A 16,696-nucleotide genomic window follows, 5' to 3' on the forward strand; every position below is an offset into this window, starting at 1 on the left:
TGCTAGCGAATGCCTTCCCTGTCAAGGATTGATATCGGAGTGTATGCAAAGAGAAAGAAATGGGAGAATTCTAAGTGAAAGACCAACACTGGTAGAATTTCTAGTAGAATCTAGAACAGAAGCTGCTGTTGAAAAGGGGATAATTAGTAGAGCAGATAAAGTATTGCGTGATAACTATAAGATTCAACCAGAAGAGGTTAGAAAGGATTGGGAAGAGAGACCGGATAAGCAATTCAGAAAAAAACAATAGGGGATATATGTATGTCTCTCAAATATGCAACAAAGTCCAAAAGACTTGAGATCTTTGCTTGGAAGTGTTTGCATCGGTATTGTTATACCCCAAGTAGACACCAAATAATTTTTTTGTCAGTTGGATAGCAAATGTGGAGGTGTGAGGTGGGGGAGAAAGAGGTAATTGGGAACATTTTTTCTGGGAGTGTAACGAGTTGGTGGACTTAGAGTAGTCTACAGGGAATTTTTTTTTTATCAGAAATACTAGGTGAGCAAATTGGTATAACTAAGGAAATTATTTTTTTTGAGCTGTGGTTCAGCAAGGCTCAATGTTTAGGCAATGCTGATTCTGTAGCTAATTATGGTGGCTGCCAAAAAAGGAATTACTAGAAAATGGAAATCTAAGTATAAACCAACAGTACTAGAAGTATGGAATATAGTAATCGAGATAGAACAACTGGAAATGGGATCTTTAGAAAAGGGTAGGAGCAAATTGCATAGAAAAAATTGGAATTGTGGGAACAGTACATATAGAATAAAATTTTAGAGGAGGAATGAAGTTCAAAGAAGGTAGGATTTAAATGAGCTATGTAATGTTTTACTGACAGTGACTGGATAGATTATAAGTGATGTATAACATTTGCAACTAAATATGCCAATATGATTTGTTTTCATTTGCATTAATGTATTATTGCCTATGTCATAAGTGAGGATTTAATAAAGATGTGTTTGTTTGCAAATTTTTCAAAGAAGTTTTTTATTTGTTTTAGAGACTTTTGATGGTGGTCATGCAGTGCACATGGTATATCATGATCTGGTCATGACCTTTGACTCCATTCCCCTTGCTGGCATCATACAAAAGATAACTGCTTTAAAAATCTGTCCATATGTGGTAGAGTGATAGCAAACTGGCTAAAAGACTAAATCCACACAGTAGAAGTTGCAGGCTCCTCATAAGAAAACATTAATGTGATTAGCGGTTTCCCTAAGTTCTTGATGCCGGGACTTCTCTGTTTTGGCCTGTACTTTTCAGATCTCCAATTATGTATTTCCTACAGGAGCTGTCTCATAGTAAGATAATTAATTTTAGGCAGTAATATTCATCAGCTTGTTATTCAAATTGAATCACTTTGATAAAACTGTCCCATAACCCAGGTATTTACATGTGCTTCTTAAATTATGACATTTGGACAGATGGAACATTCCAGCCAACTGTAACAAAACATTGTAATGAGATTTAAAGCCCCAACATAAAACTGTGCTTAAACATTTAGGTGGTAATGAGTACTGGTGCAGTTTCCACAAGGAATGTTTTTTTAAGTCTTGTTGGCCAAAGTGTTTGTCATAGCAGATTTGGATCCCAGTAAACCCGGAGGTTTAAATGTTAACATTTTAAGTATATTTTAGATTAAAACAAATGGCTGTTAAAAACACAGTTTCATGTGATCAGTTTATTAAAATATTGAGGGATACACGTGAAACAATGTTCTGACTTTCTACTTGGTTAAGCACACCTCTCAGTAAGAATGAGACCCCCCCCCCACTAGCCTTCAGAATATTCAGAGGTGAATCAACGTACAACCTTAGAAGCTTAACCACTCAGGTATTCTCCAAACAGGCTTCACTTTAAAAAACATGCTTTCTCAGTTCTTGGTCCCAAACTATAGGAATGTCTCCCTTTTGATTTTCTTAAAAGATCATTCCGCCTACCCCATTTTCTGATTAGAAGTAAGGGTACATTGCAAGACTCCAGGAAAATGCAACTGCTGTCTGTCTCTGGTCAGTATAACTTAACCTCTTCCTATCCTGTTTCCCGCTACTCAGTATATAATGCATGTATACATTGTGTTTTGTCAGTCATCCTTTGTGTAGTATCTTGTAAACACCGAACCTTCCATTGCAAATGAATCATAGCTGCGGTTGGATTAAAATCGCCACTTTATTGCAGGAAAGGTTGTGCTTTCATCTATATTAACCAAGACTACTTCAGAATCAGTCCTGACCAGGTTTGCCAGACGTCCCTATTTGGGCGGGACTGTCTCGAGATCAGCAGCCTGATCCCGAGTCCCGCCCTGCCGGTTTAAATCCCGGCCAGCCTCCACTTTGGCCCATATACCTGGCATACGGGCCAATCAAAAATCACTAAACACGGAGCTTCTTGTGTTCCGCATTAAACAGAAGTAGCTCCGTGCTTAACGATTTTTGATTGGCCCATATGCCGGTATACGGGCCAATCAAAAATCGCTAAACACGGAGCTACTTGTGTTGAATGCGGAACTGCAATGCATTAAACACGAGAAGCTCCGTGCTTAGTGCAGAGCTACTGTTCTTTAATGTGGAACTCTGTTCCGCATTAAAGACCTTTTTTTTTTTTTTTTTGTCCCTACCTGGCTGGTTGGAAATCTGGCAACCCTGGTCCTGACGTAAAATTAGAATGTAAATATCCCTCTTCCCAAATCACTTGCTACACCACAACCAATAGTAAAACATCTGAATAAAAAAATATCACTTACATGGTTTTAAAATGTATGCAAACATCAAGTGAGTGTTTTTTTAAAATGATTGTTTTTTCTGTATTACATTTATATAATTTAACTATATAGAATCTTAATCTTAAAACACTAACAATTGAAGTGTATTCATTAAGGCCTGGAGATACCATTGCATTTAAGCGGGAGCAACTCCCAATCTTCCCAAGGTCCTCCTCTAAGATCCTTTGAAATGCAGTCAAGACCAAAAAACTTTAAAAAATGGTTGGGATTAGCCTGGATTTGCTTTGCTAAAGCATTTTTATGTTCATTTTTATATCTAGGCAGTACTAATAAATTTGCTCTTTGAGCTTTTTCTGAGTCTTGCCCACATAAAAACCATCGCATTTACCACACAGGGCAAGATAGATCACACATTGAATATAACGGGTACAATGAAAAGTTGACTTAATTTTAGTTTTGTTGACAATCACCAAGTTCCCTTCCAATAGAAATTTACACTGGATACAAAACCCACATTTAGCAGCCGCATAAGCTTGCTGCTACTATTCCCTTAGGGGACTGCCTCTCTAAGATGTTCTTGATGGTATGTCTCCTCTGATAAATGATGCATGGTCTAACTTCCAACTTATCTAACAAACCAGCAAAATATCTGTGGGCCTTAACTATAATTCAGTTGCCAGTGTTTTAAGATTAAGATCATACGTAGTTTAATTATATGAATGTTTTTTAAGATTTTTTTATATTACAATCATTTGGTGTTTATGTAAATAACTGAAAATCCGTTTAAGTGACATTTTTTTATTCAGATGTTTTACTATTGGCTGTAGTATAACATGGGATTTGGGAAGAGGGGTATTTAATTTTGTTCATTTTATGTCAGGATCGATTCTGAAGACGTCTTGGTTAATATAAATGAAAGGGCTTAATCTGTAGTGCAATAAAGTGGTGATTTTAATCCAACCGCAGCTGTCATTCCTTGGCAGTGGAAGGTTTTGTGTTTGAAGTGATTATTTTGGTTCTCAGCGATTTTTTTTTTTTTTTGGTATAGTACTTTTTGTCTGTTGTATTTATCTCTGGGCTGAGACTGAAATAACTGTTAAAATATATTGTTGTAATCTTTGTTTTACCAGTTATGCGAAAGGGCTCCTCTTCTGTTGATTGATGTCAATTTGCTTGAGTTATATTTAGCCTGAAAATAGATGTTTGATATTGTTTTTCCATTCTGCTTGCTTGCCGCTTGTAAAAATGTTTGTAGGATCCAGTTATAGTTTGATACTTTTACTCCAAGGTCCATGTATATCTCAGAGTCCAGACATTTCTTCATTGTTTTTCCTATTAGATGTTCTTTCTCCAAGCAAGCTTGAAATAATAATTTTAAAGTTGGCAGGGTGAGGCATGCCTGGGTTAGTATGTTTTGTGAGCAGCTGTATTCCCTTTTGAATATTGGTTTTGGTGGTGGTTCTTTGGGTCTTCTGTTTGGTGGAATTTTTGTGCTTTGAGGGTTGTAAAGATGCATTTTAGGGATGTTGTGTGTTGAAAAAACACAGGGAAAACATTCGAGTGCGAACTGTATGGGTGGATGCATGAAGATTGTAACAGTTAATCTGATATTCAAACCAAGTGGAAAACGCTCGAAAATCACTAATAAAATCAGAAGAAATGCTGTGATAACGGAGACTGCAGGCACGAACTGGATAACATCTACACTTTATTCAGCACAAAATAACAACCACATGAACGCCTTGAATACAACCATGCGTTTTCGTCCACACAATTCAGACTTCATCAGATGAATCAATTGTCTTAATTGCATTTATGCTGCTTTTAAAATGTTAAACCAATGAAATCCCTTAATTTCATTTCAAATACACAAATCATTCCCTACATGGGCTCATAAATATTCATCACTACATTACATTCTCTTCTTGTGGATTCAACTAATAAATACTAACTTTAAAATTATTTTTTAAAAAAACATCATAATGCATTTTATTCCATAAATACTTTAAAAACATCAATCCTAAATATTAATTAAAATATAATATAAATTCTAATCTTTTAAGAAATAAAGTGCTTACAAATGCAATGTTAAAATAATTCCTTTCTTTACCAATACAAAATGTGAGGAAACAGCACCATCTATTGTCGCAAAAAAATATTGCACTAGTATTTTTTCTCCTCTTTACATTTTTGTAGCCCTTATCTTTAATAGTGGCAAAATAGAAAGATAATCATTTAACCCTGGGAATTTTTCTGCTTCCAGGGTTACTTGCCACCATAATTCTTTACACTCTATTCTTTCTTCCCATGGGCCACCCCTAATATCATTCTTAATCTGTTCCAAAACCAAAAAGAAGAATTTATAACTTACACATACTTTAGAAAGTTTAAATAATGCATTTGTTTCTTTACCTTTAGATATATCGTAAATGTGTTCATATATTCTTCTTTAGTGTTCTCTCCATTTTCCCCACATAAAAAGCATTACATTGTCCACATAAGGCAAGGTATACTAACCCCTTAGTGTCACAATTATAATATCCTTTGCTCCTTATCCACCTATATCTACTTTCCAAAAATATATCCTCCTTATTAATAATAAATTCACACTGATTACACCTACCACACTGGAAGGTGCCTAATTTCCTTTCACCATTCCTGCATGAGTTGGACTTATTATTATTCTTATTTTCTAACATATTCCTTATACTTCTTGAATTTTTATAAACTACCTTGGGTATTATTTTAGGCACATTCTCCAAGTCAGTGAGGGAGATAAATTTTTCCCACTCTTTTTTTGAAAAATCCCTCTTGTGTTGTTATTAGTTGCATTAAATTCCAAAACTAGGACTTGTTGAAATTCACCTCTATTTTCCATCTCTTTACACTCATTATAATTATGTATTAAATCAGGATTATTAACAACCCCTTTAATAGGTTTAAATTTATTTTCTCTACCCTTTTCTACCTCCTTTCTAATAACATTGATAAATTCCCTAGGATACCCCCTATCTATGAACATATTTTCAAGAAAATTACATTTTTTAATAAAGTCACTATCCAAACTTGTCATTCTGCTACCTCTAACATATTGTCCCTTCACTGTATTCCTTTTACAGTGTGCTGGATGTGCACTATTGTAGTGAAGGAAAGAATTATAAAAGGTTGGCTTTCTATGTATTCTAGTTTCCAATTTATTATTGTCAGACTTATAAATTTCCAAATCTAGATATTGCAAGGTTTCATAAGATGTATTATAGGTAAATTTTAGAAAGTTAGTACTATTATTTATATATTCTATAAATTCCTCAAATTCTGTGTTACTTCCTGTCCAAAATATAACTATATCGTTTAGAAATCTGCAATGTAGCGTCCAACAGGAATTGAACTTTGAATGTAAAATAAATGTTTCCTCCCACTTTGACAAAATTATATTAGCAAATGTAGGAGCACAGGCAGCTCCCATGGCTACCCCCTGAATTTGCTGAAAAAATTCACCATTGAAAACTAAAAAATTATTCTGTAGAAACCAAATCCATGAGGCCTGTACTTGCTACCTTTTCCCTGTGGGATAAATTTTTGTCATGGAAAACTACCTCTTCAGTTCGTGCCTGCAGTCTCCGTTATCACAGCATTTCTTCTGATTTTATTAGTTAATCTGATATTGTTAATCCTCGTTCATTCCTTATGCATGGGTATTGGTTCCGAACTCGGAACCAAGCCGGCCATTTTCCAAGCTCGCGTCCGCTTCAAACTCTCGAGCTAAATTCTTACCCACAACCCCCCTCTCCCTGTTACCTCAGATTTCGTTTGCCGCGTTGCCATCTGGTCGTGTCAAGTTACTTCTCTTGAGCTTAGTACAGTCAGTTGTTTAATTGCTTTACAAATTACTTTTCTGTCAGAAAAGTTCATATTTTATTGTCTCTTACCCTATTGCATCTAGTGTTCATAATTTCTTCAGGTTTTTCTGCTTTTTCCTTACTACTTTTACCGCGAGGTATTCTCTCTCTACCATCGTTGGTAATCTTTTCCCTTTTCTCTCGTATCTTCAGGTACTCTCTTGTACCATTGTTTGTACTTTTTGTTTATTAATTAATTTGCTGTTATGGCAGATAAAAAAGGTAGTCCGGGGTTTAAGCGGTGTTCTGATTGTGGACACAAACTGCCTACTTGTGATGCACACTCTTCTAATAGAACATTGTTGGAAAGGAAAAATAAGCTGATACTGAAGGGACTTCTAAAATCTCCCTTTTCAGAGGCTATTTCTGGGTCGGAGGTCTCAACCCATCCTAGAGCCCATAAGAAAATGGATGTTCCTACTAAGGCTAAATCTTTGCCTTCGTCCCTGGCTGGGAACTCCCGTCAACCAAAACTTAAACAGGCTAAAGTTTTGGCTCCGGAGCTCTGTCAGCCCCAGTGCTTTCGGTGCCTAGACCTTCGGCACCGAGGCCTTCGGCTCCATTAGTGATTTCAGCTCAGTCTTCTCCAGCAGCCTTCTATATATCGACACCGAGGGGCTCCTCGGCTCAGACCATTACCACTATATCGGCACCGACCATTCAGTCGGCGCAGACCTTGACCGCGTCAGCTCTGAGATCTTTCTTGGAACCGACACCTTTACTGTTGACTCCAGTTTTGTTGGCTCCAGCCTTGGCACCGACAAAACCCACTTCAGCACCGATCCCTGTGTCTGTTCCAGCTTCGGCACCGACAACCACTTCAGCACCGATCCCTGTAGTGGTGCAGACAATGACCTCGGCACCAATGACTTCTTAGGTGCAGACAACAGTAGTCCAGTCTCTGTCAGCACTGTTGTCTCTTCTGTGGACAGGCCTGTTTCTCCCTCAGTCTCCATGAGGTCCACTAGAAGCCTTTCCGAACATGTGTTGCATCTTGTGGACCAGGTACTCTTGGCCAGAGGTATCCCACCCCTCAGGAACTATCCTTCCTTGGGAGGTGATCACTCATCTCCAAAGACCCCTTCTTATTCTCCTCCTTCATTGCCTTTGAAGTCCATGGATATAGCACAGTCTTCCCCTTCTGCGGTTCAGGATGTCAGTTGTGACATGCATAGTTTGCTGCTCCACAGCCATGCAGGGACTCCGGGTTGGCAGGCTGAGCCACTTAGGGGAGGGGTGACCCCTGTCCTAGACATGCACTCCTCTTCGGGTGGACCAGCCTTCCAACTGATGGAGAAGGCTTTCGCTGCTGCTGGCGATTCCGGACTGTCTATACCACTGCCCTCCTCTGGTACACTGGTTTCACAAGTCGCACCTAGCAGACACTGGGTGCCGGGGCCGCAGGACATATTCCCTCAGGAATCCCCTTTTCTGCTGTCTTCTCCAGCTTCCCCCGCTGAGGAGGTCCATTGGAAAAGTTAGTGTAAGAGGAAGCACATGGACTCCACAGAGGAGTCCTTCACAGAAGACACAGATTTCGATGGGGGGGAAGGATCCCCTCTGTCACCCTCTGAGGTATCCTTTGGTGATATCCTCTGGTGATATCCTCGAAATCCTGAAACAGAGAGGTGACTGACAGTCCTCTAATCCGACCTCTGAGGAATCTGTATTCCTGCAGGCCTTTCGCACCCAGCCTTCTACCTCCTGGATTACTCCACCTGCCGATGAACTTGTCCGGCTCATCGTGCAGCGTGCTTGGAAGGCTCCTGATACCGTTGAAGCTATTCCCCGGAGGCCAGATAAGATAGTGTCCCCTCCTGCTTCGGATCCTCATTGGTCCAAAGGTCTTCCTGTGGATGCTTTGGTGGTGGCAGCTGCGACAAAAAAGGATCTGGCAGAAGAACGCCAGACTGTCCATCCGCCTAACAGTGAGTCCCGGGCCCTGGACAAGATAAGGAAGTGCACCTTTGCTTCAGCGACCTTTGCTATCAGGTCCCTGAATTATATGGCACATTTTACCAGGCTTCAAAGGGATCTGGTTTCTGGGCTTTCTGAAATCTTGGCTGGTGCCATGTCTGAGGTCCATGATAATGTGGCCTATCAGCTGGCCACCATTGAGTCTATATCTCACTCCTCTATGTGACTGATATCTCACGCATCAGAAGGAGCAGCTCAAGCAGCGAGTTCAGCTGTGGTCTTGAGATGACGCACCTGGATGCGCTTGTGCAACTTTGCGAAACCCTTTAAGTCTTCTTTTCTTAATGCCCCTATTGAGGCCTCCTCGTTGTTTGGGCCCAAAGTTAAAAGCACACTGGCCAGATGTGAACAGGACGGTAAGACCCTTTCTGCCATAGGTGTCCTTTATTCTTCACCTCAACGTGCTTTCTTCCGAAACCAAAAGAGTGGGAAGATATGGTTTAAGAAATCTCTGGGTCCTTTCCTTGACACACAGGCAGATTTCTCCCCAGAGGCAGAGGGGGAAACTCACAGGGAAAATGCTCCTTTCAGGGCAGAGGGGGTCCGTGTAACCAGGGTTCCAGGGATTCTTTCCCTGGTCAATCCTACAAGTGCTCCTGAAGAGCGGTCCAACTCCTTTCCTCTGGAGGTGGTTGGGGACGTTTCTCCTTGTACCCTTCTGCCTGGCTAACCATCACCACCGATTCTTGGGTACAAAGGATTATAACCAGAGGTTATGATATCCCCTTCGATCTTTGTCCCATCCCTTCAAAAAATCTTCCCGACGTTCCGCCCAGTCAAAGGGAAGAAGCAGCACTAGAGATACAAAAGCTGCTAAGAAAAATAGTCATCCAAATAGTCCCTCCAGACCAGATAGGATCCGGATTCTACTCAAGACTATTTTTGGTGCCAAAGAAAACCGGGGACTGGAGACCAATTTTGGATCTCTGTGTATTGAGCAAGTTTGTGAGAGTAAACAATTCCGGATGGTCACAATTCAGTCTATCCTACCACATTTGGAAAAAGACGATTGGATGTGCTGTATAGATCTTCAAGATGCTTACTACCAGATAAAGGTGGACAGGCCATCAAGAACATTTCTGCGCTTCCGTGCTGGAGCCAGTCACTACCAGTTCAGAGTACTGCCCTTCGGACTCTCTACAACCCCCAGAATGTTCGCAAAGTGCATGACAGTTGTCACAGCCCACTTGCGACTTCAAGGATTCCAGGTGTATCCATACCTAGACTGGCTCATTTCCACCCCCCACCAGACATCTACTGTCTACTGGAAAAAGTCCTGGCATACTCTCTCCTCGCTGCTCAAAGGATAGGCATAACCATAAACTGGCAAAAATCCAATCTTATCCCATCTCAGTTGACAGAATTCACAGGGGTTATCTTGGACACAAAAAAACTGCAGAGCTGCTAACCATAAACTGGCAAAAATCCAATCTCATCCCATCTCAGTCGACAGAATTCATAGGGGTTATCTTGGACACAAAAAACTGCAGAGCTGCTATTCCAGAGCACAGAATTTCAAAGGATAAGGCAACGATTAATTCCAATCCTTTCAAAGGAAAAATGCACGGCTCACTCAGTTCTACAGCTGTTTGGTTCCATGGCAGCCTCCATCATCATTGTTCCCCTGGCCAGGTTTCACATGAGGCTTCTACAATGGCTACTGCTCACCCAATGGTATCCTTTTCAGCATCTTCTTTCAGCCATGATTTGAATAACCCACAGGTGCAAACAGGATTTAAATTGGTGGATGACACACAATCTCTCTCAATGGTCTCGCCCCTTCTCCCCCCAGCAACCCAAGGCCACAGTGACCACGGACGCCTCCCTGATGGGGTGGGGGTGGGGGGCTATGTCAGGGACAGACAGTCCAAGGCACTTGGTCCGAACTGGAGGCCCATCTGCATATAAATGTTCTAGAGCTGAGGGCGGTGCTTCTGGCATTGCAAGCATTCCATCCCCTGCTGCCGTCTGGGACAATTGCGATTCAATCAGACAACATGGCGGTGGTCTGGTATATCAACAAGCAAGGTGGAACCAAATGTTGCCCCCTTTGTCGAGAGGCCATGACAATATGGAAATGGGCGATTTGCTACCAACCGTTTTCTTCTAGCAATGCACATTCCCGGGAGTTCCAACGTGATAGACCCAGAAGGTGCATTCTTCAACCTCACGAGTGGTCCCTGAATCCCTTGATAGCGGCGGAGATCTTTCACCGCTGGGGCCATCCTTGCTGCGACCTCTTTGCATCCCTGACCAACTACAAATGCAGCAACTACTTTGCCCTCATTCCCCCTCCGGAACAGTCACTCAGGGTGCTCTAGTCCACGATTGGCCCTCAGATCTTCTTTATGCATTTCCACCCTTTCCCCTCATTCCTCAATTTCTGAAAAAAGCCCATTGGTTGAAGAGCAAGGTGATCCACATAGCACCATGTTGGCCTCGACAGATTTGATTCCCCTTCCTTTGGCCTCACCTACTAGATCAACCATGGATTCTCCATCCAACCCCGGAGTTGATCTCACACCCACAGAACCTGATTCATCCAAACTTGAACAGCCTGAAGCTCATGGCTTGGCTACTCCAATTCCCTTGATTACCAGTTAGTGATCTTTCTTTACCAGTACGTGATATTCTCATTGCTTTTCATAAGTTTTCCACTAAAATTACTTATCTGAGCAAGTGGAAAAGATTTACCTGTTGGCTGAAAGATAAACAAGCAGACCCTTTTTCAGCACCAGTGTCTATTTATACTAGACTATCTGGCTGACCTGTTTCAATCTGGTCTATCGGCCTCTACCATTAGAGTTAATTTGGCTGCAATTTCTAATTTTCATGAGGGTGTCCAAGATTCCTCTCATGTCTCGTAAATTGTGCAAGACCTTTATAAAAGGTGTGAATCATCTGAAGCCACCTTTTAGAGAACCTATTCAACCATGGGATTTATCATTGGTTCTACAAGCTCTGACAATGTCACCTTTTGAACCAGCCTCTTCTTGTGACCTCAAGTATTTGTCTTGGAAAACCTTGTTTTTGGTCGCTATTACTTCTGCCAGATGTATTTCTGAACTTCAAGCTGTATGGATCAAGAATCCATACTTGGTTTTTCATAGAGATAGTGTCTCTGAGAACTAATCCGTCATTTCTGCCCAAAGTGATCTCTGAAATGTCCATTAATCAAGCCATTGAAATGCCAGTTTTCTTTCCCAGTCATTCAAACAGAGGAGAGTATTGCCTACATACCCTAGATATACACAGGCAAATCTGTTTTTACTTGAACAGAACTAAACCCTTTCATAAATCTGACCAGTTATTTTTGGCCTTTTCTAGACCTGGATTAGGATCTGCTGTTGCTAAGGTCACATTAGCTAGATGGTTGAAGGACTGTGTGAGCTTTATTTACACACAACATAATATATCATTACCTACTACCATGAAAGCTCCTTCAACAAGGTCTGTGGCAACTTCTGCTGCCTTCCATGCCAGAACTTCTTTACGTGACATCTGTGCAGCCGCAACTTGGGCTACGCCTCATACCTTCATCAATCATTACAAATTGAATTTGGCCTCCAAGGGAAGAGCATCTTTTGGTTCTATGGTGCTCAGGAATGTCCTTCCATGAAAGCCTCCCAGGAATAGAAGTAACTGGGGAGTCTGTCCCATGCGTTAGGAATGAATGAGGATTAACAATACAGATGAAACGTTATGGTAAGACATAACTTTTTTTTTTTAACATGGTCTGGTAATGTGCATAGGGAAGTGCTTTACAGTTTAAGAAGCTGCATTAGGGTAAGCCAGGTGGTTACATTTGTTGGGACTTTTGCTTTATGATGCATGTTTTAGTTACATTCTGTTTTATAAGACTGCAGGCAGAGTTCAGTTTTGTTTTTGTTGTGTTTACTGTTTGCTGTAGTGTTTCAGACCAGTTTTCTTTTTTGCTGCATCATTGTTACATATTAAAGAATTCTGCTAACTTTGTTTTTGTCCTCATTTCATCTTGGTTTTAACACCAGAAGTGGATTATAATAGTCTGAAATTGTGATGTAACATCCTGCATGATTTTATTTATTTAGTTTTATATGTTAACTGGCAGTTCTCAAGGTATCTGTCTTGCCTTTATTGATACTGGAACAGTAAATTAGAAGGATGCTTTTCTATCTAGGCAGATTTCATCCAGACGAAGAGGAAGAAGTAGAAGTGACCTGGCAGGAGAAATTATTCAGCCAGGTAAGTTCATGAACAGTAGCTTACAGATGTAATAGCTGTCACTTTTTTAACATATTGGATAGACATTTTTCATTTCAAAGTTAGCTCTTTCTTTGAAAAACCATCCTATAGAATAGTCGTAATGTCTGGGCTTCCAGTGACTGCTTTAGACAGTTTTTCCTCAGATATCAGATGATGCCCTCTGTGATCCTAATGATGGTCTTATAACGAAGTTTTTCCATTGTGGCAGTTTGTACGAATCCCGTATAAATACAGTTCTCAAATCTTTTAAAACTCTGATTCACTTACTAATCAATTTTTGTTAAAAAATGCAGTCAAGTCATTTTTGCAAAAGTTTTCCTGTCATTAAGCACGTTCAAAATGTTCTCCTCTTTTTTTTTTTTTTTTTTTTTTTTTCTTCTTACCAAGAGAAAGTAGAGATTTTTTTCTTTTCAATTTTAACGTTGTGTATTGACTTTCCCACTGAACTCATGTAATTTCTCCTAAAGACTTTAAATCTGAATTTATTTTGTCTGTATTCTATATGTTATATTATTAATCATGAGCATTATAAAATATTTAATATTGCACTAAAAATTAGCTTAAGGCATCAGGAGTTTTTTTTTTTCTCTTAAGAAAAGGCTTCAGATACTATCGGAGACAGAAGTCTGAGGAAGAAATTTTAGGAAAAAGTATGGAACCAAAACTAAAACCTGAAGCGGGTTCTACTGTGTCAGACAAACCTAGGGAGCACAAAGGAATACTGTTGGAAAAAAGTTGCCCCTCAAGTTAGTTCACTTTCCCTGATTCAAATACTGTTCTTCAAACACATCCATTGCTTTGAAAGTATTTTCTGCAGGAGAAATGGATAAAACAGCTCCTAGGAAATGTGAATTGTCATTAAAGGAGCATTATATTCCAGACCTTAAAACTCCCACTGTATTCAAAGGAGTGAACGCATTACCAGTGATGCCTTCATTGGTGTGTGAGCCAGTGCATTTGTTGGCACTAGTATAGACCCTGATGTTAGATTAGTGTGATTTTGCTGATGAATATTTTCAAGTTTTGCAGGAACAGGCTGAGGCTCACCACATCACTGGTGTAAATCAGATCCCAGTCCCTCTAAAGTCTTGCAGTGAAAGCACCTCGCCGGTACTTTACAGTTCTCCGAAGTCATCTTCCATTCCTGCAGCTATACTCTGAAAAACAGACAAAAATGTCTCCTTTCCTAATGTTTTCTAAGGCAGAGGAAGAATTTTGCATGAAATCTTTACCTATGTGAACCGACACCAACCATGATGAGTAGAAGTCTTACTTTTCACGGTCCCTGTTGTAGGAGTTTACATTTGGCAAAATGGTTAACTTGTTGAATGAGTATTATGGATCAAGTATATCTTTTCTATTGGGAAATATACTACAGGTTACTTAAAGCTAAGGGAACTGTGACTATAGCAGTTTACATTTCTTGAATTTGCACTGTGAGCCAAGAGTAAGTCAGAGTGCAAAGGCATGCTTCCCCTTTGGGGAAGAGTTGCCATGGTTATGAAATTGCTGTTGTGGTGGAGAGGGTAGGCTGTCCTGCAGGATCAGTAAAGCTGGTCTGTTCCCCACCAGTCAATTCTTGCAGAGAACAGATGAGCTCATGGGGGGATTGCATGGCAGGAACAAGTGGATGGTAGATCTCTCGCTTGCCTAGGAATTCCCAGCTCCCTCAACTGCAGAACAAATGGACTGACTGTGCAGATACAAGAGCAGTTGGGCTCAGGACTACAGGAATGAAAAAAAAAAAGATTGCAAAATGTATATATTAGTCAAGAGAATAGCAAAAAATGTTACCAGAATTTATAGACTTGGGTTAACGTGTTTTTTTGTGGCAGGAAGACCGATAATTTGATTAAATTAATAGAACATGTTTCACAGAGAATCAGAGGTAAGAAAATGTCATTATTTTTGTTGACTTTGGATGTAAGAAAGGTATTTGGCTGGGCCTATTGAGATTTTATGTGTAGAGCAATGGCAACATTTTCATTTCCCACTAAAACAATAGGTATAATTACTAGAGTAAATGAAGGGTCACGGGGGAAGAATAAAGGTGGGAGAGATGCTGTCAGGCAAATTGAATTTGAGCAGAGGGAACAAGACGTGGATGCTCTCTTCCCTCTCTGTGAGTTGCTTTATAGTTGTTTCTTTAGTAAGAAAAATAAAGGACCAACAAATGTAGGATACAACTGGTGCAGTAATCAAAAGAAAATAGCCTTGTTCACAGTTGCTATTATGTGGTATTTGACAGCTCCAAGCAGGATATTCCAGTGTTCTGGAATATTTTGAAACCACTTCAGACATTTTTGGCATATAAAATACATGATGATAAAATGAAGGCACTAGAGATAAATTGTGTGACTGCACAAGTTAGTTTAATGATATCCATATTTATATGGACATGACCAAATTAAATATTTGGAGGTATGGGTTATAAAGACTTTGTCATGGCGGCTAATGACATGGTAGGATATTAGTCAGAAGATAATTAGAAAAATATGAGACTGGAAAGATATGATTATAGATTTAGTGAGTGAGTTAACAGGCAGTGAAGATGTTTGTAGTACCTTTGGATGTATATGTAGGCCAGGCATATTTTTATCGTCCAGAAAAAAAGTTTTGGATGACAATTAATAATGAACTGAAAGAATTTGTTTTGGATGGGGAAAGGGCAAAAGTTAAACGGAGTAAGCTGATTCTCCATGCAGAGGAAGGGGGATTAAGACTACCAGATTTGAAGGAGTAGTTAGGGCCACACAGTTTAGGTTTGTATTCTGTAGCACAAGCTGAGGGACATAGATGGAAGTGGGAAAAGTTAATAATGGCACAAGGTGGAAGTGGGAAAAGATAATAATGGTACAAGGTGGAAGTGGGAAAAGATAATAATGGTATAAGGTGAAAGTGGGAAAAGATAATAATGGTACAAGGTGGAAGTGGGAAAAGATAATAATGGTATAAGGTGAAAGTGGGAAAAGATAATAATGGTACAAGGTGGAAGTGGGAAAAGATAATAATGGTATAAGGTGAAAGTGGGAAAAGATAATAATGGTACAAGGTGAAAGGACGCGAGATAGAGAGATTAATATTTTGGATGCAAGCCATTAAAAGAAGTAATAATCATACCAGATGTTACATTTACAAAGTGGGAGAAAGTTTCTTAAAGACTGTCAGTGAAGGGACTGCAGCAAGGAGAATGTTCATCATTAGGCTACCGTTGCATTATTGCTGACTTATGGGCATATCCTGCCAAGGATACCGTATGACTAGTCAACTTCCAAAAGCTTAGGCACCTTCCTCTCAAGTCACAGATCAGACCTACAACCTATGCATGAGACTTGCATACTGGTACTTAAAGGGGTGTATAGGTGTCAAAATCCTTAGAACCTTCTTGCTGCCAATATCTGAAGCAGGTGTTTGTGTCATGGTCTGTCAACCATATGGCCTCTTCTAGTTACAATCATATTGTGCAAATAAGTACCCTATTGGTTACCCTTCCTCTTTTCCTTTATTTTTTCTTCAGAAAATGTTCATGTCATCTAAGAAAAGGAAGTCTGACTGCAGTGGACAAATCCCTTACAAGGATAAGCTTTGTAAATGTCTTTTTTTTTGTTTTGGTCTTTAACACATAAATTGATCAGTTTGTCAGTTTTTTCAACCCAAAACTATTAGTTTGTTGTTTCTCAAGCTTTATATTGAAAACAAATGCATCCAGGCTTTAACACATCGTAAGATGGCCCCCGAGTTGTTTGCCTCCGGCATCTCCTATGAGCCTATAAAGAAAAGTAAGAGGTTAAAAAGAAAAAACAAAGTTACCTGAAATATCTGCTTCTTTCAGTAAGTCAGAGTTAGACATCT

General features: G+C 39.8%; 1 protein-coding gene across 1 annotated transcript in view; it reads left to right on the plus strand.

Moving 5' to 3' along the window:
• Positions 1-16,696, plus strand: part of MKS1 (MKS transition zone complex subunit 1) — a 1,448,767-nt gene that overhangs the window by 78,151 nt on the left and 1,353,920 nt on the right. The window contains exon 3 of the mRNA XM_044054835.1: positions 12,759-12,823. Within this exon, the coding sequence (XP_043910770.1) occupies positions 12,759-12,823 (65 nt within the window). The remainder of the gene's footprint in view (positions 1-12,758; positions 12,824-16,696) is intronic.

This window comes from Protopterus annectens, chromosome 13.part0 (genome assembly GCF_019279795.1).
Source record: "Protopterus annectens isolate FY-2018-M chromosome 13.part0, PAN1.0, whole genome shotgun sequence".
Classification (NCBI taxonomy): Eukaryota; Metazoa; Chordata; order Ceratodontiformes; family Protopteridae; genus Protopterus; species Protopterus annectens.